The sequence below is a fragment of the Ammospiza caudacuta genome, chromosome 11 (assembly GCF_027887145.1).
Source record: "Ammospiza caudacuta isolate bAmmCau1 chromosome 11, bAmmCau1.pri, whole genome shotgun sequence".
Taxonomy (NCBI): Eukaryota; Metazoa; Chordata; class Aves; order Passeriformes; family Passerellidae; genus Ammospiza; species Ammospiza caudacuta.
In genome coordinates this window covers 26,011,541-26,035,379 of record NC_080603.1, presented here as the reverse complement: position 1 = coordinate 26,035,379, position 23,839 = coordinate 26,011,541, and the positions used below count along the sequence as shown (strand labels likewise).

Here is a 23,839-nt window from a genome sequence, read left to right as displayed (position 1 = left end):
TCACCTGAAAACAGCCTGGACAATTACTTTAAAAATAAACAGATTTCTTTTTATAAATAAATTATCCAACCATTGATTGGGTTCAGCCCCTTGGGTCCCCAGACTCATCAGATCAGAGCTGATTTCCACCAATACCAGGAGAGCAAAGAGAGAGCAAAAGTAATTAACACATCTTTATTGCAACAAGAAAATGTGCTGGGCAGAGCCTTATTTAGCAAACTTCCAGCTATTATTAGATTATCTGTGGCTTTTCAAGGAGCAAACATCAAATGGGACGGCTGCTTTCACATGAAAGCAATTACAAATTCAGAAATGTGGCTGAGATGATGCCAAACAGGTCAGGAAGCACAAAAGGCCCATTTGGAATTGGACACATTTTCCATTGAAAAATGAAAATAAATGGGATGGTGAGGATGTGGGAAGTGCAAGCCACGAGGCCAAGAGAACAAAAATGTGCTAAAGAAATGGAATAATGTGGCATTTCAGTAAGATGGAAGTTATTGATATATTGAAATTATTGATGTGTTCAGTATTGGCTTGATGAGGGCAGCAGCTGAGCTCCAGCTTCTCCCCCCAGCTTAATTTATAGTGGTAGCACTGTCAAATAAATAAAAAAGAGAAATATTGGAGTGGTTTGCAACACAAATCAAATAAAGATGCTGGAATAACACAGCACAGAATTATTGATTTATTGGGAGTTTATCACCATTCCCTCACTTCAGAGCCCAGCCAGGTGCAGTGACCTGGCACACAAACACCATCCCAGATCCCTCAGGGAGCCTTTTATCCCCAAAATTCCCATTCTTTTTCACTGGCAGCTTTTCCAGAACCAAACTGTTTTATTTCAGCCACCCTGTCTCCATGAGCTGCCCCTCACATCAAAGTTACCACCGATAAAATAAAGACTAAAACAAAGAATAATTCACTTTAACTCTGCAAACACCACCCACATCCAAAGCTGCACACACAGAGTTGGGTTTAAGCTGAGCAGAAATTTCAATAATTTCAAGCCATTTTTATAGGTTCAGTCACCTCTCTGGAATAAATGAACTCATGTAGTTTCAGCTGAAAAATAAAACCCAGTAAAACCCAGGTCCTTCAAGCAAGCTCCTGCCTGGGGCTCCTCCAGTTCCAGAGATCTGATCTGATCCCTGGATTTAGCTGATTTCAGTGGATATATATATATATTATAAAAAATAACCCCAAGTATCTATATTTTGTTTGTTTATCTATATATCCACAGAAATAGCTAAACATTAATATTAAAGAAACAATTATTTATTAATTATATAAATATCAATAATATTAATATTATAATATATAATATGTATCACATATTATATTATATAATATTATATATAATTTCATATATGATTATTTATTTATAATAGCATATATAATATATATTATATTATATTATATATATTATATACTATACTATATACTATATACTATATACTATATACTATATACTATATTATATATGATGTATTATATAGAATATATAACAGAATATATTATATTATATATTATATATTATATATTATATATTATATATTATATATTATATATTATATAGAATATAGAATATATTATATAGAATATATTATATATCATATAGAATATATTATATAGAATATATTATATACTATATATTATATACTATGTATTATATAGTATATAAAAGTTAAAATTTTATATATATATAATTTATATAAAATATAAAAATGTATATTACACATATATATTCCCCCCCTTTTTCCCTTTACTTCTTCATAATTTTTTTACACTTCAGCAAATTGCACTGTACACACAACAGCTGGGGTTGAGCTCCAGGGCTTTTCTCTGCTTATTTCCCCTCACAAAGCAGCCCACAAACAAGAAAAACCCCCAAACCACAGAAATTTTTTAGACTTGCAGAGGCAGAGCCAACCCACCTGCACAAACCAACCTCATTTCAGTCTGCCCTGCTGGGTTTTTATTAGGACAGCACCCAGGGGAACTGTGGAATTAGGAATGCCATCCCCCTTTTTTTGTTTTTAGCGCAGAGGAGGAAGCAAAACCCAGGGAGAATTAACCTGGCAGAGGGAGGAAAGTTCAGCTGAAGAGTTTTGAGTGGCCAGAAACAGCAGGAGGAGGAGCAGGGCAGGCAGGAAAGGGCAGGGATGGGGTGAATCCTGCACTGGAGGATTTTTAGGAGCTGTGTGTTGATGCAAAGCAATCCAGGGCAGGTAAATTAAATGTCAGCCTCGTGGAACCTCTGCAACCCAGGCTGGAAATGCAGAGAGGTTGGGGCAGGTTTTGGTGAGATTGGGCAGAAATGAGTCCCTGACTGTAAACCCAAAGCAGGGTTGGGACCTCTGCTAGCTGGGGAAATACCACAACGTTTCCTTGGAGCATTTTTAATTTTGCTACAGAAATCCACACTTCTTCTTCCATGAGGCACCAAAGCAGGAGGCTGGAAATGGGGCAGAATTCCTGGTGCTACCTGGGATATCCAAATTCCTGGAATATCCTATTTCTGGTGACACCTGAAATAGCAGAATTCCTGGTGATACCTGAAATAGCAGAATTCCTGGTGATACCTGGAATATTCTATTTCCTGGTGATACCTGGAATAGCAGAATTCCTGGTGATACCTGGGATAGCAGAATTCCTGGTGATACCTGGAATAGCAGAATTCCTGGTGATACCTGGGATAGCAGAATTCCTGGTGATACCTGGAATAGCAGAATTCCTGGTCATATTTGGAATATTCTATTTCCTGGTGATACCTGGAATAGCAGAATTCCTGGTGATACCTGGGATAGCAGAATTCCTGGTGATACCTGGAATAGCAGAATTCCTGGTCATATTTGGAATATCCTATTTCCTGATGACACCTGGAATATTCTATTTCCTGGGATGGAATATCCTGAGCTGGGTTCACCCTCTGCACTCGGGGATTTTCCACTTGTCCTGTACTGAAGTCCTTTCTCATAATTTTCCTTCTTTTTAAAGAAACTACAACGCACTCCTCCAAAAGATCCACCACAACCCACGCTGAAGTTTTCCATAATTGTGTCTAATATTTGAACTCCAAAATTCAGACATATAAACTTTTCTTTTTCTACTAGCCAACATTCCTGCTGCAGCTTTTCTCCACGGCAGGGAAAGCAAGGACCATCTCTTGCAGAGCATTTATTTCTCTGTACAGAACCCCTGCCTTGGGAGAAATATCTGTTTAATTTCATGCATATTTAAGAATACCAAGTGGGTTTTATGCAGCGTAAAGAATATTTTCTCCCTGGCAAGGCAGCCCAAGGGAAGGGTTATTTGTGACCATCACTGGGATGTGCTGTCGCACTCAGGACACTGGAGGGGCTCCCAGAAATGGGAATTTTCTCCCTTTTCCATCACAGGATGAGGGCTGCACACAACCATGCAGGTTTTTATGTAGGAGAAAGGAAAAAAAAAAAAAGATGGGGAATAAAATCCCATTAATTCTGCCAGGAAAAACAAGGAGCAAAATCTCATCCCAAAGAGCTCCTGCTGCAGACACCTCCTGGAACAGCAATTCTGGCGTTTTATTTATACTGGGCTGCTGAGGGCTGAAGGAAACTGCTCACCCAGTCAAAATATTATCAAATTACGGGTTTGTTTCAATTTGTTTTCATTTCTATATATATTTAAAAAAAAGATTAATTTGCAGGCGCTCTTGCTCTGATAGGAAATTGCTCCAGTTTGCATCACAGCTGTGATGGTCATTCCCAAAAAGTGTATTTCCATGGTCTTGGAATGAGATGTTTGCTTGCAACACAGCTGCTCAGAAAAATTAAATTAAAAATTAAAAATTAAAGAAACAGTTTAATCTGCATGTTTTCTACAGAGGTTCAGAAACTTAAATAATAATAATAATAATAATAATAATAATAATAATAATAATTTTAAGTTCAGAAACTTAAAACAGTAATAACAACACGGTTTTGGTACAGTAAGTAAGAATCAAATGGAGACTTAACCTGCAGTTCTTAGAGATTAACATCCTTTAAACTTCAGCAGAATTTTCTCTTCTTTTCTACTTTCTTTCAGTGTGAAAATAACTGCAAGTTTTTCGAACACTATAATTTTTCAAGAAAGAAATGTGCAATCAAGATTTGCCACAGGATGGTCATTACCTCAAAACAACCCTAAAGAATTACAAGAAATGTTATTTATTTCCCTGTTATTTATTGGGATTGAGGAAGATCAAATAATCAGAGTATGACAGTAAAATGAGTATGAAATGAGTATAAAATGAGTATGAAGTAAGTATTAAATGAATATAATGTCAGTATAAAGTGAATATGAAATAAGTATAAAATGAATATGATCACATCCACATTTTAAAAATTAAACTGCATTATTTCTCTGAAGAGAATTAATATCTTAAGACAGGATTAATTCCAGATGGGGGCTAATAAATCCAACAATAATAAATAATTCTAAATGGAATTTGACAATCTGGATTTAGATGGTTTTGAAGCACGAACAGAGAAGTTTGCAAAGCGCTATCCAGTAAATAAATAATTAATAAACCCAAAAATGGATTTAAAGGCTCATGTTTACAGCAGCTACTCAAAATATTTGGAGAGCAAGCTGTGCTTTGCCCCGGGAAGGATCAGCGAGGGGAGGTTTGGGATCAGCACCCCATTCTGGAGGCAGGAACATCACAGAGCTCAGCCTCTCACGCCCCAATCCCATTCTGCACTTGGAACACTTTAAAACAACAAATCTTCCAGGTCCTCTTGACTAATAGACCTAAACACCAACAGTGCCCACAGATTTTTCATTTCCCACATGGTTTTGACTTCAACTCCTGACATTTGGCTCTGATAAATTCAAAATGCAACTTTTCAGAGGGACCTCCTGTAGCTGGGGAAGCATCACGAGGTTTCCTTGGGGTATTTTTAATTTTTGCCACAGAAATCTCCACTTTTTCTTCCATAAGGCCCCAAGCTTTGTTCAGCTGGGTTTTCCCCTGTATTTTCCCTGTGTTTTTGTTTTGCTGCAGTGACACCCACGAGTTCAGCAGGCTCTGGACAGGTCCCAGGGCGTTCCCTGCATCAGGAATTGTTGTCATTCCACTCCAGTTCTGTCAGCTCCAGCAAACACAGCTGGGAGAACCAGGAGAGGACAAGCAGCAGTGCTGGACACCCCAAAAAACCACAGGGATGAGCTGGATCCAGCTGCAGCCTCAGCCTCTCTGTGTTCTCCTCACATCCTGATGAAATTTTGGGATTTTTTGGTCTCCAGGTTCTGTTTCCATCTCCTCCAGACCAATGCCCTGCCAGGAAAGCAGCAGCAGGATCACACGCAGGGAGCCATGCATTATCCAGCCAACATAAAGCTACACTTTTTGCCCCGGGTGGGAAAATTTGAAAAATTGATGAATTTCAATTTCAGGGCAAAGTTTTGAGCAACCTTTACAAAATGGGAGCAAAAAGTTACTCCAAGGAGCTCTCCCACCTGCAGCTGCCGTGGCACAGCAAGGATGGGAGGATGAGCATCCCTTACAGTCAGTTTGGATTCCTATGACAATAAATAAATTAAATATCACTGATCCTACAACAGCTTGGGTTAGGAAGGATCCTAAAGATCACCTCATTCCACTGGCCCAGACTGCTCAGGTTATCTCTGAAACAATCCAGAGGTAAGAACTGGTTTTACTTTATAGATGATCCCTCTCAGCTGTTCATAAACCTCTGTTAAATGTATTTTCAGGGTAGAAATCCAAGAAAAGGAGCATTTTGGAGCTGCTGCTGTTCACATCCCCACAGTGACCCACAAATGCTTCTCCCCATGCTTGATTCATGACATGAATTTCTATGCAAATTCCTCGTCCAGAAAAAAGCATTGCTAACTGTGATGAAATCCAGAGATTGTGCTTTGCAAACCTCCATGCCTGTGCTTCAAAACCATCTAAATCCAGATTGTTTAATTCCTTTTAGAATTCAGGTTTTTGAGACATAAGGATTTAAAAAGCTGCATGTAAAATAAGAAAATGTAATACCCACAGAATGAGTAATTAGTACTGAAATCGCTCACACAGAGCAGAATTTAACCCAGATATTCTTATCTTTACCAGAATTCTATTAACAAATGAATTGATTGTGGAAAGAAAAAAGGAAGGGAAGGGAAGGGAAGGGAAGGGAAGGGAAGGGAAGGGAAGGGAAGGGAAGGGAAGGGAAGGAAGAAAGGAAAGGAAAGGAAAGGAAAGGAAAGGAAAGGAAAGGAAAGGAAAGGAAAGGAAAGGAAAGGAAAGGAAAGGAAAGGAAAGGAAAGGAAAGGAAAGGAAAGGAAAGGAAAGGAAAGGAAAGGAAAGGAAAGGAAAGGAAAGGAAAGGAAAGGAAAGGAAAGGAAAGGAAAGGAAAGGAAAGGAAAGGAAAGGAAAGGAAAGGAAAGGAAAGGAAAGGAAAGGAAAGGAAAGGAAAGGGGATTTTACTTGTTTCACTGTTGTTTTTAATCTTTCCCTCAAACCTCCTTTGGCCTGCTCAGACCTTCAGTTTATTTTCTGATAAATGAAGAAGTCAAGCTCTTTTTGTGCTGTCCCTTACTGCCATAAATTCTGCACATAAAAGAGGAATGCAGGGATAAAAAAGCCCCATTTTCAGTGCCAGGTATCCAAGGAATGCACCTGGCACTTCAACCCAGCCTGGCTTTGGCCCCTCTGGAATCCAGCTGCAATTTACAGCAGCTCCACTCTTATCCAATTGATGCAGAGAAGATCTAATTAAAATATTTAATAACTCCAGGAAGTTCAAATGGCCACAGACATTGAAAATAATCACACCCAAAAGAGTGAATGCTTACATGGGCACTTCTGAAAACTCAAACTCCAAGCCAGGCAGCTGAAAAGTCTGGAGTGCTCCAATATATCCTAAATTATTCCCTAAATTTATTTGGAGTATTTTTCTACTCATCACATGCAGTGCTGCAGCCTGACCCTTGTGACACAACACAAAAAGGCAAATAAGTTGCTTAAAAAAAACAAAAAACCAAAAAAGTTGTTTAAAAGTAAAACTATAAACAGAACTTATTTCTCAAAGTCTGAGAATATACTCTATCATTCCAAATACAATGCTTACTAACTCCAAGAGGTTCCCATGGCTTGGGATATTGATAATTATATTGATAACTGTCACCCCTGAGTGATGCAGTGATCACTGCCCTGTGCCTGGTGCACAGGACAGGGCACAGTGACAATTCCAGCTAATTCCACATTTCCAGCTGCACCCTGCTGCTCCCACAGTGACAATTCCACATTTCCAGCTGCACCTTGCTGCTCCCACAGTGACAATTCCACATTTCCAGCTGCACCTTATTGATTCACAGTGACAATTCCCATTTCCAGATGCACCTTGCTGCTCCCACAGTGACAATTCCACATTTCCAGCTGCTCCCAAGTGACAATTCCACATTTCCACCTTGCAGCTCCCACAGTGACAATTCCACATTTCCAACTGCTCCCAAGTGACAATTCCACATTTCCAGCTGCACCTTGCTGCTCCCACAGTGACAATTCCACATTTCCAGCTGCACCTTGCTGCTCCCACAGTGACAATTCCACATTTCCACCTTGCTGCTCCCACAGTGACAATTCCACATTTCCAGCTGCTCCCACAGTGACAATTCCACATTTCCAGCTGCTCCCACAGTGACAATTCCCATTTCCAGCTGCTCCCACAGTGACAATTCCACATTTCCAGCTGCTCCCACAGTGACAATTCCCATTTCCAGCTGCTCCCACAGTGACAATTCCACATTTCCAGCTGAACCTTGCTGCTCCCACAGTGACAATTCCCATTTCCAGCTGCTCCCACAGTGACAATTCCACATTTCCAGCTTGCTGTTCCAGATGCCCAGGGATGGGATGGGAGCTGTGCTGCCTGGAGGTGCCCCTGCAGACACAGGAGAGCACCAAGAGCTGTGCTGGAGTGCCTGGATGCATTTCCCTGCTCTGAGCCCTTTCCTGGCAGCCTCTTGAACCCTGACATTTCGATAATGCCATCCCTGGCTGCCGGAGCTTAATGAGAGCAGGAAAAAAGGCACCTCTGATGTGTTTTCAAACTGGTTGTTGGGGAGCTGAGATCCCCTGGCAGCCCAGGGCTGAGCGGGAGCTCATTCCTACCTCTAATTACTTCTCCCTACAAAATATACATATTTGCTGCTTTTGACCATTCATTATCTCTCTCTTTGTTTCCTTTTTTCCCCCTAACATGTCACCAGTTCCTGCTGCACAAAAATAATGCCTGGAGGTTCTTTCCTGTGGTGTGGAGTTGTCTAAGCTTTAGGCAATAACAAAATCCTGCTCAGCTTTCTTCATTGGATTTCCTGTCCTCATGTGGCTGTGCAGAGGGAGGATAAAACACAGGCAGCCTCACCCACAATGTAATTAATTTAATTTTTTTTATTGTTCCCAACTCGTCCCTGGTCACCTTGAAACGCCCCTCACTGCTAAGAGCAGTTTTCCTGCAATACACAACTTTCATTCAAGACAGATCTGGAGGCTTTAAATGTTTTATTAAGGGAACTTTGAAAGCGAAAACCAAAAAACCACTTAACTCGATCTTCTGGGGCGTTTTCATCAGAATCATAAACCCTGTTATGTTCCCTAATTTAACTTTTTTAATTCTTTATTTAAATCAGAGCTCAGTGCCCATGCCCACATCCCCATTCTCTGAGGAGTTGGATCAAAAGCTTCCAGGAGGTTTTGAGTTTTTCCAGGGCATGTTTTAAACAAGAGCAGAAAATGAGAGAGAAGAAAGAGTTCAACCCCAGGAACCCACCCTGCAGCACCTGCAGCCCTTCAGCCACAGGCAACACTTTCATTTCCTGCAGATTCTCCTTTGTGCTGCTCCAGAGAGGGAAAATTATTCCAAATTTTCCAAATCCTGCCTGCATGGAAAGGCTCCTGCTGCAAGGAGAGGGAACAGCAAGTTCTTTTCCCAGGGCCAGGTGAGCACAGGGGTGATGCTCTCAGAAAAAAGGGCTGAAATTCTGGGGTAAATTCACTTTTGGGATTAATTCACTTCTGGGGTAAATTCACTTTTGGGATTAATTCACTTCTGGCGTTAATTCACTTGTGGGCGTCCTGAAACCACCACACTTCTAGAAAGGAAAAGACTTTTCTTGCTTCACTGTTGTTGTTTAAACTTTCCCTCAAACCTCTCTGGGCTGCTGAGAGCTTCAGTTCATTTTGTGATAAATGAAGAAGTCAAGCTCTTTTTGTGGTGTCCATAATGCCACAAATTCTGCACATAAGAGAAAGGCAGGGATCAGAAATCCCCACTTCCCCACCCCTGCCTGGCTATTTAGATCATTTTTTTAACTGTTTCAAACCAAAATGCATCTAAAAGACGCCCAACAGCTCAAGGTTTGGCCCAGGTTCAAACCAGGGTTTCTCATTTTGGTGTGAAAAAACCACCCAGGTCCACGATCTGGAATGAGAATTGGAACTGCCCTGTCTTAGGTGCCATTAATTTCTTAATAATCCCATTAAACAAAGCACCTGGGGCCTGCAGAGCCCAGCAGGAAGGTGCTGGTGTCACATTAAATAACAGAAGGCACACAGGGGGAGTCTCACAAAAAACAAATAAATAAAGGAGCAGTTGCCTGTGGGAGAAAACAAGAGAGGGGCTACAAATTTCTATTTTCAGTTGTGATCCTGACTCGTGTGAGAGCAGCCAAGAGACATAAGCAGAAATTTGAGCCTGTAAAATGAGCTGGAAACACCTGTTCACAGAGGTAGAACATGTTTTTGTGACCCACTTTTGAGAGGCTTTCAATCAGAGGCCCAGGGAGGTCAATTAAAGCCACTGAGACAGAAAAAAAACCACAAAGTTTTCAATTTTTGTATTAAAAAAAAAAAGTCTCAGTTGAATGGTGTTTGCCACTGGAATTGTGTTTAGCTCTCCTGCCAATTGCAGGTGCTGGGAAACTCAGCAACAAAACATTCCAGTAAAAATATCTCTTTTCTATAATAGGTTTGAGGTTACAGCCTCTCCTGTTACTCACCCACACCATCCTCCCTCCCAGGCAGGTCTCTCCGTAATAAGATGGACACCACTGTGCCAAAAAAGCTTTTAAAAGCTGCACTTGAGACAACTCCTCCCCATCTGCAGCTGCAAACTCCTTCCTTGGCTCTTCTGCCTGCAGCTCAGCTCTCAGGGCAATGCCTACAGGGACACTCCAGAACACACCAACTCAGGCAGCTCAAAAGCCTGGAGTGCTCCGACATATCCTGAATTATTCCCTAAATTTATTTGGAATATTTTTCTACTCATCACATGCAGTGCTGCAGCCTGACCCTTGTGATGCAACATGAAAAGGCAAATAAGTTGCCTTTAAAAAACAAAAGTTGTTTAAAAGCAAAACTATTAATAAAAAATTATTTCTCAAAGCCTGAGAGTATATTCTTAAAAATCTAAGAATATAATCTTAAAAAATCTAATTGAAATGTTTACTACCTGCAAGAGGTTCAGACAGCCTCGGATAATGAAAATCATCACACCTGGAATAATGAATGTTTACAGGGACACTTCAAAATACACACACTCCAACTGAGGCAGCTCAAAAGCCTGGAGTAATCCAGTACATCCCAAGAGATTTTTAAAATTTATTTGGAGTATTTTTCTACTCATCACATGCAGTGCTGTAGCCTGACCCTGTGTGCAGCTACTGCCCAGAGCTGTGATACAACACAAAAAGGCAAATAAGTTGCCTTTTTTTTTTTTCTAAGTTGCTTAAAAGTAAAAGTATTAACAAAAATTTATTTCTCAAAGCCTGAGAATATACTCTATCACCTTAAAAAAATCTAAATAAAAAGTTTAGTAACTGCAAGAGGTTCAAATGGCCTTGGATAATGAAAATAATCCCACCTGGAAGAGTGAATGTTTACTTGGACACTTTAAAATACACAAAGTCCAACTGAGGCAGCTCAAAAGCCTGGAGTGCTCCAAAGCATCCCAAGTTATTCCCTAAATTTATTTGGAATATTTTTCTACTCATCACATGCAGTGCTGCAGCCTGAACCCGTGTGCAGTTACTGCCCCGAGCTGTGATACAACACAAAAAGGGCAAATAAATTGCTTCTTTTAAAAAAAAAAAGGTGTTTAAAAGTAGAACTATTAACAAAAATTTATTTCTCAATGCCCGAGAATATACTCTATCACCTTAAAAAATCTAATTAAAATGTTTACTGACTGCAAGCGGTTCACATGGCCTGGGATATTGAAAATAATCACACCTGAAAGAATGAATGTTAAGTTACCTTTTTTTTTTTAAATTGTTCAAAAATAAAACTATTAATGAAATTTATTTCTCAAATCTCGAGAATATACCCTAATCTATCCCCCTAATATGACAATTAATTGGAATTACAGATGTAAACAGCACGTGTTTTCCTCTGAAGGTTAAAGAAAAAAGAGTGGTAACCAGCCCCTAGGAGTTTCTCCTAAAAGCAGGAAAAAATTGTGGTTTTTAAAAATAAATTATTATTTTGCCATCATTTTCTTTGAAGATGTGGTTACTTTGAGCAGAATTATCTCCAATTCTTGTCTGTCTACAATTCCAGTTATAAATGGAGCCTGAGGAGAAGGTTCCTGATCTCATCACAGTATTTGGCTTCTCATTTAGCTTTTCATTCTGCTTTTATTTACAGTAATGATATCCACAAAAAAGAAAAAAACAGGGAAAAACGGCCAACCTGACACAACTAAACACTGGTAGTAAATACCATTCTGCCTCGATGCAAAATAAAAATAATGTGAATATATCAGGGTACATAACAGCTAAAAAAGAATTCAGGTTGATGATTTGAATGTTTGTCAATTTAAACCATCCCAGAAAGTGCTTATTTAAAGCACTGATTGAAACGATTCTATCCCAGAGGCAGGAGATTACTCCTGCCCTCAAAGTTAAAAATAATATCCCCATTAACCTCAGCAACAATTTCCTAATTGCCAAGGATTACAAACCCTTCATGCAACGCTCATCCCTCTGAGAGTTCCCTCACTGCTTCACGCCCAAGCCACTCCTGAGACTGCAGTCCTCAGGCTTTTCAAAAGTCAAATTCGGGGATGGTTTTTATATGACAGCACCAAACACTGAGGAGAATGAGGGTGTGTCACCCCGAATTCTCTGTGGATGAAGCAGTTTTATGTTAATATTGATATTGATGGGGGCTGCCTGGGGCTCTCTCTGCTGGCTGATGCCAACTGGCACTGGCACCACGGCAGCTGCTCCCACTCTTTGTTCCTCTGTCCTGAGCAACAGCTCAGGCTGGAATTTGTGCCAGCACGGCAGAGATGTGGCAGAAACAAAGAGGGCAAAGTTTAGTGCCCAAAACACCCGGGGTTACAGCACTGCAAGGGCTGCTTGGAGAGCCGCAAAGGAGAGATGCCAAAACATGGGGCTGGCTGCTTCCCCAGCCTCTGAGGGAAAACCAGGATCAGCCTGACCAGGAATCGCCTAAAACAAATCCAGCACCAAACAAAACCAGGATTATCCTGACCCAGGAATCAAAATCCAGCACCAAACAAAACCAGGATCAGCCTGACCAGGAATCGCCTAAAACAAATCCAGCACCAAATAAAACCAGGATCAGCCTGACCAGGAATCGCCTAAAACAAATCCAGCACCAAACAAAACCAGGATTATCCTGACCCAGGAATCAAAATCCAGCACCAAACAAAACCAGGATAATCCTGAGCAGGAACCACCTAAAACAAATCCAGCACCAAACAAAACCAGGATAAGCCTGACCAGGAATCAAAATCCAGCACCAAACAAAACCAGAATCAGTCTGACCATGGGAATCACCTCTCACACAAATCCAGCACCAAATAAAATCAGGATCATCCTGACTCAGGAATCACTTCACACACAAATCCAGCATCAAATAAAACCAGGATCATCCTGGCACAGGAATCACCTAAAACAACCTAAATCCAGCAACAAGAGTGAACCAGTATCATCCTGATCTAGGAATCACCTAAAACAAATCCAGCTCTGAGAGGAAACCAGGATCATCGTGACCCAGGAATCTCCACACACAAAAATCCTGCACCAAACAAAACCAGGATCAGCCTGACCAGGAATCACCTAAAACAAATCCAGCACCAAATAAAACCAGGATTATCCTGACTCAGGAATCGCCTAAAACAAATCCAGCCCCTCAGGTGTTGGATGGATTCCACCAGTTTGGCATCTCCCACCAAAGTGCACATCCCTGAGTTAACTCCACTTTGGGGAACTGGGATTGTCTCCTTCCCAGGGCTGCTGCTTCTCTCCTCCTTGGGAGCTGGAGACTGGTTTTTGCTGCTTCTGCTGCTCTAATTCCCCTTTTCTTCCACACCAACAAAGAGCCAAACTTCAGATGTGGTTTCCCTTTTTTCACCAACCTTCAGCCAGGATTTCCCTTTCCTTCCACACCAATAAAGGGCCAAACTTCAGCTGTGGTTCCCCTTTTCTCCCACAGTAATAAACAGCCAAACTTCAGATAATTAGGAATAAATACCACATGAAAAATTAGTTTTGTTTGGTGGGATTATCCAGACTGCTGCCCAACTTCCCTGCTTGCCAGCAGAAATAAAACCACAGGAACCACATCACATATATCCCACGTTAAAAAAAAAACCCAGCACGAAAAGCACCTTCTACATCCTACATAATGTCTTAGACATCTCCAAAAACACTTGAGCAATAAAACAAAAGCTATAAAAATCAGAAAAACACCATTCACTCTGCAAAGCACGAAAGCAGATGAAAGCTCAGGGGTATAAACATCAAGAACACTAAAGAGACAAGCGTGTTCTTTCTCCCCTTCCTCCTACTCCCACACTTCATTCCTGAAGCACACAGCTTTGGACAGAGATTTTATTTCATGCCAACCACAATCAGATATTTCAATAGCTCAGTGTTTGTCTGGAGGGAGCACACATTCCAGGGAAAATGCAGTGCATGCACAGATTACCTGGAAATAAATCACATTCCCATTTAAAATGAAGTTTAAAGTAGTGGCACAGCACAGAGCTGTATTATGGACCACGCACTTTTCCCCCAGAAGAAATGTTTCACACCCTCCAGCAGTTTTCTTTCGGGAAGAGAATGAAAAGTAAAGAGATTTATTACATAAAAAAGCATATTGATTGAAAGCAGCACTGTATGACAGCTTCAGCTATTATAACAGAACTTAATAAAATCAGATGTTTACCCCTGAAGGGGATTCAGAGGCAAAAAAATAAAAAAGGCTTTATCAACACTTACGACAATGAGCAAATCTGCAAGGGATAACATTTTGGTGCTGAAAGTAAATGCAAATAAGTGCTCATTTCTCCAGGGGAGCTTTGAGGTTTGCCCACATGAGGAGCCGTGGCTGACTGTGATGTGGCTCAGCAGTGAGAACACCCCGTGATCGCGTGGCTGGAGATGTCACTGCTCCCACAGCTGGGAGGGTCACACATGATGAGAGCAGGAGATGTTCCAGCATCACAGCCAGGAGCAGCAGGACGGTCCTTTGTGCTACCTCACTGCTCTCGGGGCGTGGGGATGGGCTTAACCCAAACAATGACGCTCGTTCTTCTCTGCCCTTGTCCCCTTTGCTCATTCCACCTTCCTTCTGTCCACTCTGCTCATCCTTCCTTCCACTCTGCCCTTGTCTACTCTGCTCACCCCTCTTTTCCCTTGTCCACTCTGCTCATCCCTTTCTCTTTTTCTACTCTGCTCACACCTCCTTCTCCCCATCCCCTTTTCTCACCCCTCCTTCCCCTTCTCCCCTTTTCTCACCACTCTTTCCCCTTCTCCCCTTTTCTCACCCCTCTTTCCCTTCTCCCCTTTTCTCACCCTTCTTCCCTTTTCTCACCCCTCTCGCCCTGTCCCCTTTTCTCACCCCTCCTTCCCCTTCTCCCCATTTCTCACCCCTCTTTCCCCTTCTCCCCTTTTCTCACCCCTCTTTCCCCTTCTCCCCTTTTCTCACCCCTCCTTCCCCTGTCCCCATTTCTCACCCTTCTTTCCCTTCTCCCCTTTCTCACCCCTCTTTCCCCTGTCCCCTGTTGTCACCCCTCCTTCCCCCATCCCCTTTTCTCACCCCTCTTTCCCCCGTCCCCTTTTCTCACCCCTCTTTCCCCCGTCCCCTTTGCTCCTCACCCCACACCCCAATCCCAAGATCCCAGCTCAGTGTTTCCACCACCAGCTGCTTTTCTGGGATGGCTTTTCCACAGGAGCAGAAAGAAAAGTGGATTTCTCCTCCATCTACATTATTTGATGGCAAACCACTCCAGAGCTGAGAGTCTGCTCTTAACAACAGCTTTCTGTTATTTCTGGTTTTTAGCAGGACCAAAATATTCCCCTTGATCCTTCCTGGATCAGGCCTGATCTGGTCCAGGCTGTATTTGCCATATAGACATCAATTTCACGGCATGAATGAGCAATTATTTCAACTAAAATTTACCATTCTCACCAGTCTCACTTACCCTGAGTATTTGTCAGTATTCTGGCACCTGCAAACCTTTCTTCTCTCATAAACTGTAATGAAATTTGCATTTTTTCAAAGCCATGCTGCTTTCAAATTAAACCTACTTTTGGCACAAGCTTTAAACTGCTTTAATAAAACCACCAGTGTTTAACATTGAAGTGTTAAACACCAGCTAAAAAACAGGAGTAAAAGCAGATAAAACAGTCCAAAAGAGAGAAAAAAAATCTGCAGCTTGTTACAACTCTTGATTTTACACACATATTACAACAGCCTGGAGATCCAGCATTGGACATTTTTGCCAGGATGAAAACTCCCTTTTGGGATTGCTTTTGCTGTTTCCTGACCTTCTGGGTGAAGTGAAACTCTACAGGCTCATAAAGAAATAGTCATTAAGTGCTGATGACCATCTCCTACATGGGAGAGCTCCTGGGCTGGGGTTGGGCCAGAGGAACTGGTCTGGCCAGCTGGGCTGGGATCTGGAGAACCTGAGCTCCAGGAGGGGCAGCCAGGGGGAACTGGAGTTCCAAAATCTGTTTTAAAGAGCAAAATCTATCCCAGGGGACCTGGAATGGGCACAGCTCCTTGGGACACAGCATTCCCTGAGGGTTTGAGGGATGAGGGACAGCAGAGTGGCCACAGGACCAGCAGGGATGAGGAATGGGGGTGAGGAGTCTGTGTGGGGCACAGAGCAGGGGGTGCAGTAGGGCCCAAAGGGCTGAATTTACTTAAACTTGGAGAATTTACCAAAAATTACTGAGTGAAAAACTGGAGCGAGAGGCGTGTGACTTTCTGTTCACAATTAGAGCAGCTGCTGCCCTTAAATTAGGTTTGGAAGTCTCCCTGCAAGGGCAGAGATTCAAAGCAGGAGGAGCACACGAGCATTTTGTTCCTTTTCCCAGATCTGTCAGGGTTTCTGTGCTGTGCTCTGAAGGAAGAGCAAGAACTAAACCTTGAGACCTGAGAAAAATGAGTGCCAGGTTCCTCTGCACTGCCTTTCCTACACTGCTTTGGGGTGGAAGGGGCCCTAAAACCCATCCCATACCAGGGGCAGGGACATCTCCCACTAGACCAAGATGCTCCAAAGCCTTTGGACACTTCCAGTGCTGGATCCCCAAACCTGGCTCATCTCACAGCACAGTCCCACTCATTTCTGAGCAGATCAACGTGTCCAAAGGCTGCTGAGGCTGAGGAAAGCTGGAATTTCACTTCGGAGCAGGCAACACCTGCGTGCTGAGGAAGACACAAAACCCCAGCTGAAGAGGGGCAGGGCTGAAAAGTGCTGAAAAAATGAATAAAAAACTGAGAAGTGGCAAAAGCAGCGCATGGGAATCCTGCCACGAGCATGGGACATGGCCACAGTGCCAAAACTGCTGCAGGAAACTGCAGCCACCAGCAGCAACCAGCCAGCAGCACAACACAGCAACCACGTGCCAGGAGATTGTTTCAGAAGTGAAACTGCCAGAAGCCAAATCACAGCTTTAAGGCACAATTTACACCGTAAATATTTGGGTTTCTAGCAAAAAGGGAGGGAGGAGAAATCCTACTGTGCTCCAAAAGAGCTGCTGGAAACGCCACACTGGAGGCAGAGCAATCTGCTGGTTTAATTAACCCACATGACAGAGGACCTGAATTTTTTTTTTTTTTTTTTTCTCTCACACAAAAATACCCAAACTCCTGAGCTAGGGACAGAAATGAATAAAATCCCACTGCTCCAAGATTGTTTCCTCCCCATTGACAGCAATTCCCAACAGGGACACGTCCCGTGGAGGAGTCCTGAGTTCCTCAAGTTCATGGGGAAAACTTCAATGACTTTCATAATCTGAAAGCCTCTCATAATCAAAATTGATTTCATTAAACCAGTGGCAATCTGTTGGCAACCTGAGAGCCCAGACAGGGAAACACACCGATTAAAACAAAGCTGGCAAAACACATTAAAAATTAATTGGCTTCTTGATTGTTATCAGAATTGAAAAAAGGCTCAATCCTACACCCAATGATACAGCCCTGAATGGCAGCAATTAAAGTCCCTCCTTCCAATTACAGCTTTTTACAGCATTTTAATCAATTTTTGTACAGCAAATGAGCGTAGAGTTTAACCCTGAATCGAATCAGTATGGTGTTGTAGGCTGAAAATCATAATCCTGGAGCATGATATGCAAGAATAAAACTTGGATAAACTGAACAAAATGACAGGAATGTTCCTGTAGATCATTTCTGACTTGTGTTTTAGGCCACTGGAGGGGAATTCATAAGCAGATTTGGGACTTGCCTACCACCATGACCTCACCTATGTAAATATTTATTCAAACATTTGGGCACTTTGCAATAGATTCTAGATTAGAAACCAAAGGAAGTTACTATAAAAGGAAAACCATGCTGGCAGTTTCTGTTTAAAAACTGCAAACCCTCAAAGACTTCTTCTTACAACTGGGCTGTAACATCCAGAGAAACTCCAAAGCCTGTGTTTGATTTATTCCCACCTTTTATAAAATCCCAAGCCATCAGTCCTGAATGGCCTTGACTCAAAAGCCTGATAGATAAATTTTCATTGCTGACATTGCTTAAGTAGTTCAGCATCACAGGGATGGGGCTGGAATGAGAATTAGCAGATTAAAAAAACCCCAAAAAATGAACTAAATTGTGAAAATGGCAGCTTTCTCTTGTTTCAGCACAGCACAAACACCTTCTGCTGTCAGGATCAGAGAGCTGGGCTGGAATGCACAGCAGCTTTACTCAAACACAGCTGGCACAGTGCCCTCTCCTCCAGGCCTCACCTCAGCATTCCCATTCCACAGCCTCACACCAGCTCCTCAGGACTCTCCACCGTTATCTTCTGACCTTTCCCTTTCTTTTTTTCCCTTTTTTTTTTGGTGTCTTTCTCAGTTAATCAGTAACCAGAGACTTCAGCCAGCACTTGGTGCTGCTGATATCAGGGTCCTGAGCCCCGCACCGTTCTCTCCTTCCCCATCCCAGCTCCCCAGCCTTTCCCTGTGCTGGGAATAAAAAATAAAAATAAAAATGTGTATTTTCCATCCTAAACCACTGGCTCAGCAGCTCCAGAGCCCAATTATTCCAGGCAGAAAAAGGTCTTCCCCACAGCTACACATCATGAGGGACAAGTCTCGCCACGTCCCCATTCAGGAGGTGGAGGGAAATAAAAAAGAGACATTTTTTTATGAGACAGTTACCGAGCTGTAATTTCCCACATCCGTTTACAACTGCAAACAAGCCCAGGCAGAGGAAGGTACTATCTATTACCATAATTATTTTTAAAACCTTCACCCCACAGGGTTAGGAAAAAACCAATGATTTACAGCAGAGCCATAACTATAAAACTGCAGATGGGAGCTGAGCTATCTTGCCCTTGTCTAATGCTGAGATCTCATTAAACTGCGTGCTTAAACCTTAAATATTTGAGAGTAAATGGTAGTTAAAATAGGGAAATCACTCTCATTAAGCAGCCAGCCTTTCCTCTGCTCAGTTTCCCAGCTCATCATTTGTTATTTGGTCATTTGTAGAGTTTGATAGTGCTCCATCTTCCAGCCTGGACAGCCCCAAAATTCCTAAATAAAGGGAAAAGGGCAAGAAAAAGAAAAGCACTCAAGCCATTTTTAAACCTTAAAAAGAAATTGATGAGAGAACAGAATTTTTTTTCTAAGTTAAGTCACCTTGAAGGATGATCCTTTGGCCAAAGTCAATCAGTGAGACAACAGGCAGCAACTTTTCTTTATTCCTTCTAAATCCAGAAAGACGAAAGGAAGATCTAGAAAGGTCTCTTCTTTCACCTCTACCTGCTCTGCATCATCATCATTATTATTATCATCATCATCATCACCGTTATATCTCCAAGAAATTAACCTTTAATAAAAGAAGTTTCTCCAAGAAACTAACCTTCAATAAAAGACTGCACTACACACCCCACATCCAATTTTCTCTCTGAAATCTTCTTGCCTTTCAGAAGTTACTGCACCAAACTAGAGCATTAATAATTTTTGCTTGCTCCCTTCTCAAGCCACCCACAAAATCCAAAGCAATGTCTGCCAACCTATCCTGGCTAAAACTGGAAGCTGGAAGAGGAAATGACATAAGAGAAAAGTAGAATTTATGCAAAATGTTGGTGATATGAAAGCTCAGAAATCTTCATAAATTAGCAGTGCACAGTAATTGAAGCTGCTTGAATCACGCTCCTCCATCCTTCCACTTCAATGGGATGTGGCAGGAAGTAATTAATGGAGACAGGCTCCCTTGCATATAGCTGCAAATAATTAATCTGGCATCTCATTTCTGGTATTGGCTGTTTGAAAAAACAAATTTCTCCCCATACAGAACAGTTTGTTTCACACGTAACCCCAGGGATCAGCTGTTCTTTATTCTTTAAATACACATAAAGAAATTTAATGGGAGCCCATATGGAAAATTTAACCTTCACAAAGGCTTCGCTAAGTGCGTAGATGAAGTGTTTCACAGAGTATTTGATGTTCATAAAAAATGAAAATAAATTAAGACATACAAAACCCCCATTCAAATAGAGACACAAAATGTAGTGTTATGTACGAGGGATTAAATAAGAGCATCAATTTTTATTTCTTCTCTCGCTTTCTACTCAAAACCTGCTAGGAATAAAAACTGTTCCTCATTAGTTCTTCTTTTTTTTGCTGTATGCTCAGCACACACTTCATGTTCTTCTGAACAGTTTTACCTAAAATGTAAAACTCAAAACTAATTAGGTCCTCAACTTATTTTTGTAGGAGTAAAGGCCATGAAGAACACTTAGGATTCCATTATGAATAACAGATGCGAGACGGGTACATTTATAAACCACTAAATTTAGAAAAGATCTGTGGAGAGTTCTGCTGAACCTTTCAAAATTAAAAACCTGCCTGTACTTTGCCACTGAATCCATCAGAGCAAGTTCTGAGGAAGCAGAATACAAAAGGCCAATGAGTTTTCCACGGGTCCAGCATTAATGCGTGCCATGGATGGAATTTCAAGATGCCCAACAAAGCAGGCAATATCCACGGGGCACATTAGCGAGATGCCAACATTCCCTGCGTTGGTTGGGGGTTATTCAATACCCTCAGCTCGCCATCTCGTGCAGGGCAAGCTACAAAATTAATGAAAGAAATCAGATCCCCCTTTCAGCCGGGATCCCACAGCCTCGGAGCGCTCTGTTTGAAAACACCACTCGGATATTTCCCCAATTGTCTGGGCTGCTCGGTTCCCACAAGGAAACTCAGCTCACACAAAGGCACAGCCCGGCACCTTCCTCCGGGCACAAAGGAGCCAGATGGCCCCAAGGAACTGCTCAGGGCTCCTGGAAAAAAGCTGGGAATGCTTTGGGACACACGGACATTGCCACCCGTGTTCCACAGACATCGCCAGCCGTGCTCCTCCATGCCCAGGGAACTGGCCTGGGAATGCCAGGAGGAGCTGGCACTGCTGTGCTCACCTGAAATCAGACAGAATACCCCCAAAACAGAGCTCAGCGTTTTTTATGAAGCCGACAATCCTCAATACCCAAAGAGTTTGCGTTAATTTAAAGGGGGCCAAAGAGCTGACGCTGCGAGGAGAGCCCAGGTTCCTTCCCAAGCCTGGCAGCCGAGCCCAGGGCCTGGATTTTCCAGGAGCCCTTCCAGGTTTAGCAGGGCAGCAGCTGCCACCCCTGTGCCCCGTGAGTGCCTGGGCACTGCCAGAGCTTTTCCAGGAAGGATTTGGACTCTCGGATCTGGAGGAACACCCTCCCTCACGGAAAATTCCCAGCGTTTCTCCCATCACCCCAGCGGGTTCCCTCACAGCCAGCCGGAGCTGCTTTGCCACACAAGGACGAACTCCTCGTCCTTGCCCACAGTTACGAAACGCGTGCCTTGTGCCACACCAAGAGCTGCGTGGCAGCACCACATCCTCAAGGCAGAGGAAGCTGCAGTTCCAACATTTGTCATCCACAAAGCCCCGGAATACCCCGATACCAGCGTGCCCGGCAGAGCGCCGAGGTCGCCCAGCCCCGAGCGCCACGATGCCGGCTCTGCTGCCTTCCCTCCAGCGCGCTTTAATGACATAAACTCCCAAACACAATTCCCAAACACCGCGCTGTGCTCGGCTCCCCGGACAGGGAATTACCCAGAGCACATTTTGCACACTTTAGCATCCTCCAGCAGCGCTCCTGTTCCACCTCAGCCGATGAGCCCGGCTGTGTCCGGGGGAGCAGCCAGCCCGCTGCCAAAATCACATCACAGCACACTTGGCTGTAACAAAAGATGACTCCGGGGAGTTTGTGCTCATCATCGTTATTCCACGCACGTCAGAGCCACCTCCAGCAGCCTTGCCTTCAATTAAACCTCTACTACTGCAAAGGGCAAAGGGGGTACGGGCACATTTGTGCCGTGCTGAGAGTGGAAGGGGTAAGGAGGGATAAAGGGAAGGGAGGATTACACAGCCCTTTCTCAGAGACAAAAAGCAAGGAAATCCCCTCCCCACAATGTACAAGACAACCACACAAACCTGGTGGGTGAGAACACATCCACGCCTTGCCTTGGACCATCCCCCCTCCCGCACCCCCCCTTTTTTTTTGGTGTTGTTGAATTATTGGTTATTTCCAGCTGAGCACTTGCCTCTCCTCCGTGCCCATCAAATATCCCGAAGATGGAGGGGTGAGTCTTGTTCACCAGGTCGGTGATTACTTCGAACCTGTCCTCCATGTGATCCCTGCGGCCTTGGATGGAGTAGACAGCCACGTTGTGGCTCTTGAACTCCCAGGTCTTGGAGAACTCAGCGTCCAGCACGTCTAAACCCCCGAGCCTGTCATTCTGCATGATCTCGGCCACCTTGCCCTTCACCATCTTCACCGCATCCCTGCTGGACTTAACAATGGTTTTCACCTCATCCGTGTGGAAGAAATAACTCCACAGGGCCAGGCTGATGCACAGCAAGAACAGGGTCTCCGGTCTGAGCAAGAAGTAACGCATGATCCGACCCAGCAGAGACAGCAAAGTCATTGTATCCTCTATCATTTATTATCGCGACCGTGTCTCCCCACAGCATGCAGCGGGGCGGCTCCGAGCCCGGGGCCGCTCGCTCAGTGCATGCTCGGCCGGCCGGGCAGCGCCGAGCCCCGCGCTCCGTTCTGCTCCGCTCCGCTCGCTGCGGCTCCGCTCCCGCTGCTCCCGGCGGCCGCGCCCCGGCCCCGCGGCGCCCCGTCCGTGCCGCGGGGGCGCGGGCCCGCCGATGGATGCGCCGAGCGCTGCGCCGCCGGATGGCTCCCGAACGCCGCTGCCCGCCGCGGCTCGGCTCCGCTCCGCTCGGTCCGGAGGTGGCTGCCAGGGCCGCCCGCGGTACCTGCGTCCCGTGTCCCCCGCGCCCGGCGCCGGCCCGCCCTCCTTCCACCCGGGCGGAGCGTCCCGGCCGCCGCCCCCGCCGCGCCGCTGAACTACAAATCCCGGCAGCCCCCGCGGGAGCGCGCCGGTGCGGGCGGGGTGCGGGGCATGCTGGGAGTTGTAGGCTGGGAACGGCCGGGGAAGGAGCCAGCAGAAGGAAAAAATTTAATCAAAATTATTTTAATAAAAATCAATCTTTGTAAAATAAAAACATCAAAATTATTTAATCAAAATGTAATTAAAATTGTTTCCTCATATGATGTAAATTAAAAAATTTAAAATTAAAAAATCAAAATTATTTAATCAAAATGTAATTGAAATTATTTAATCAAAGTGATTTAAATTAAAAAATTAAACCAAAAAAAATCAAAATTATTCAATCAAAATGTAATTAAAATTATAGAATAAAAGGGATTTTAATAAAAATAATTTAAAAATTTAATCAAAATTATTCAATCAGAGTTATTTGGTTGTTGGAGCAACCTGGGGTAGCGAGAAGTGTCCCTGCACATAGGATGAGATGCCCATTAAAGTCCCTTCCAGCACAAACCATCCCGGGATTCTTCTTTAGGATGAAATTGACCCTTGTGTGTTTCCCAATTCCATTCACAAGCTCACTGTCAAAACGGAAACAAAGCAGGATGTTGTCAATTATTAAATCAAGAGTTGAGTTTGCCAAGGTAGCATTTTGTTGGAAAAACCCCCAAAGCATCTCTCTTCTTTCTCTGCCCTGTTTCTGTAGATTGCCATTTTGCTGCACTGACAGCACTGAAAGCCACGAGCCGTGTGTGTGAGCAGAATAATATATAATATAAATATTTAGATTTAAATATAAACAATTAAATGCCGTGCCTGGGCTGTTTGCTGCCAGCTGAGGGGCACAAAACACAAAATCCATCAACGAACCAAACCAAAACATCAACCAACCTCAGAGAGTGTCAGAGGCAGCGCGAGAATCAAACACCTCAAACACAAA

The 23,839-nt window shown here is 43.4% G+C and overlaps 1 protein-coding gene across 3 annotated transcripts in view; it reads right to left on the bottom strand.

The window, feature by feature from the left end:
- The window catches only part of PPM1L (protein phosphatase, Mg2+/Mn2+ dependent 1L), a 62,534-nt gene extending 39,982 nt beyond the window's left edge, over positions 1-22,552 (bottom strand). For all 3 annotated transcript variants that reach the window (XR_009275159.1, XR_009275160.1, XM_058812274.1), the window contains exon 1: positions 22,102-22,552. Coding sequence is in view for 1 of the 3 variants with exons in the window: in XM_058812274.1 (XP_058668257.1) it covers positions 22,102-22,500 (399 nt within the window). In the remaining 2 variants the exon portion in view is untranslated. The remainder of the gene's footprint in view (positions 1-22,101) is intronic.
- Between the last annotated feature and the right edge of the window lie 1,287 nt (positions 22,553-23,839).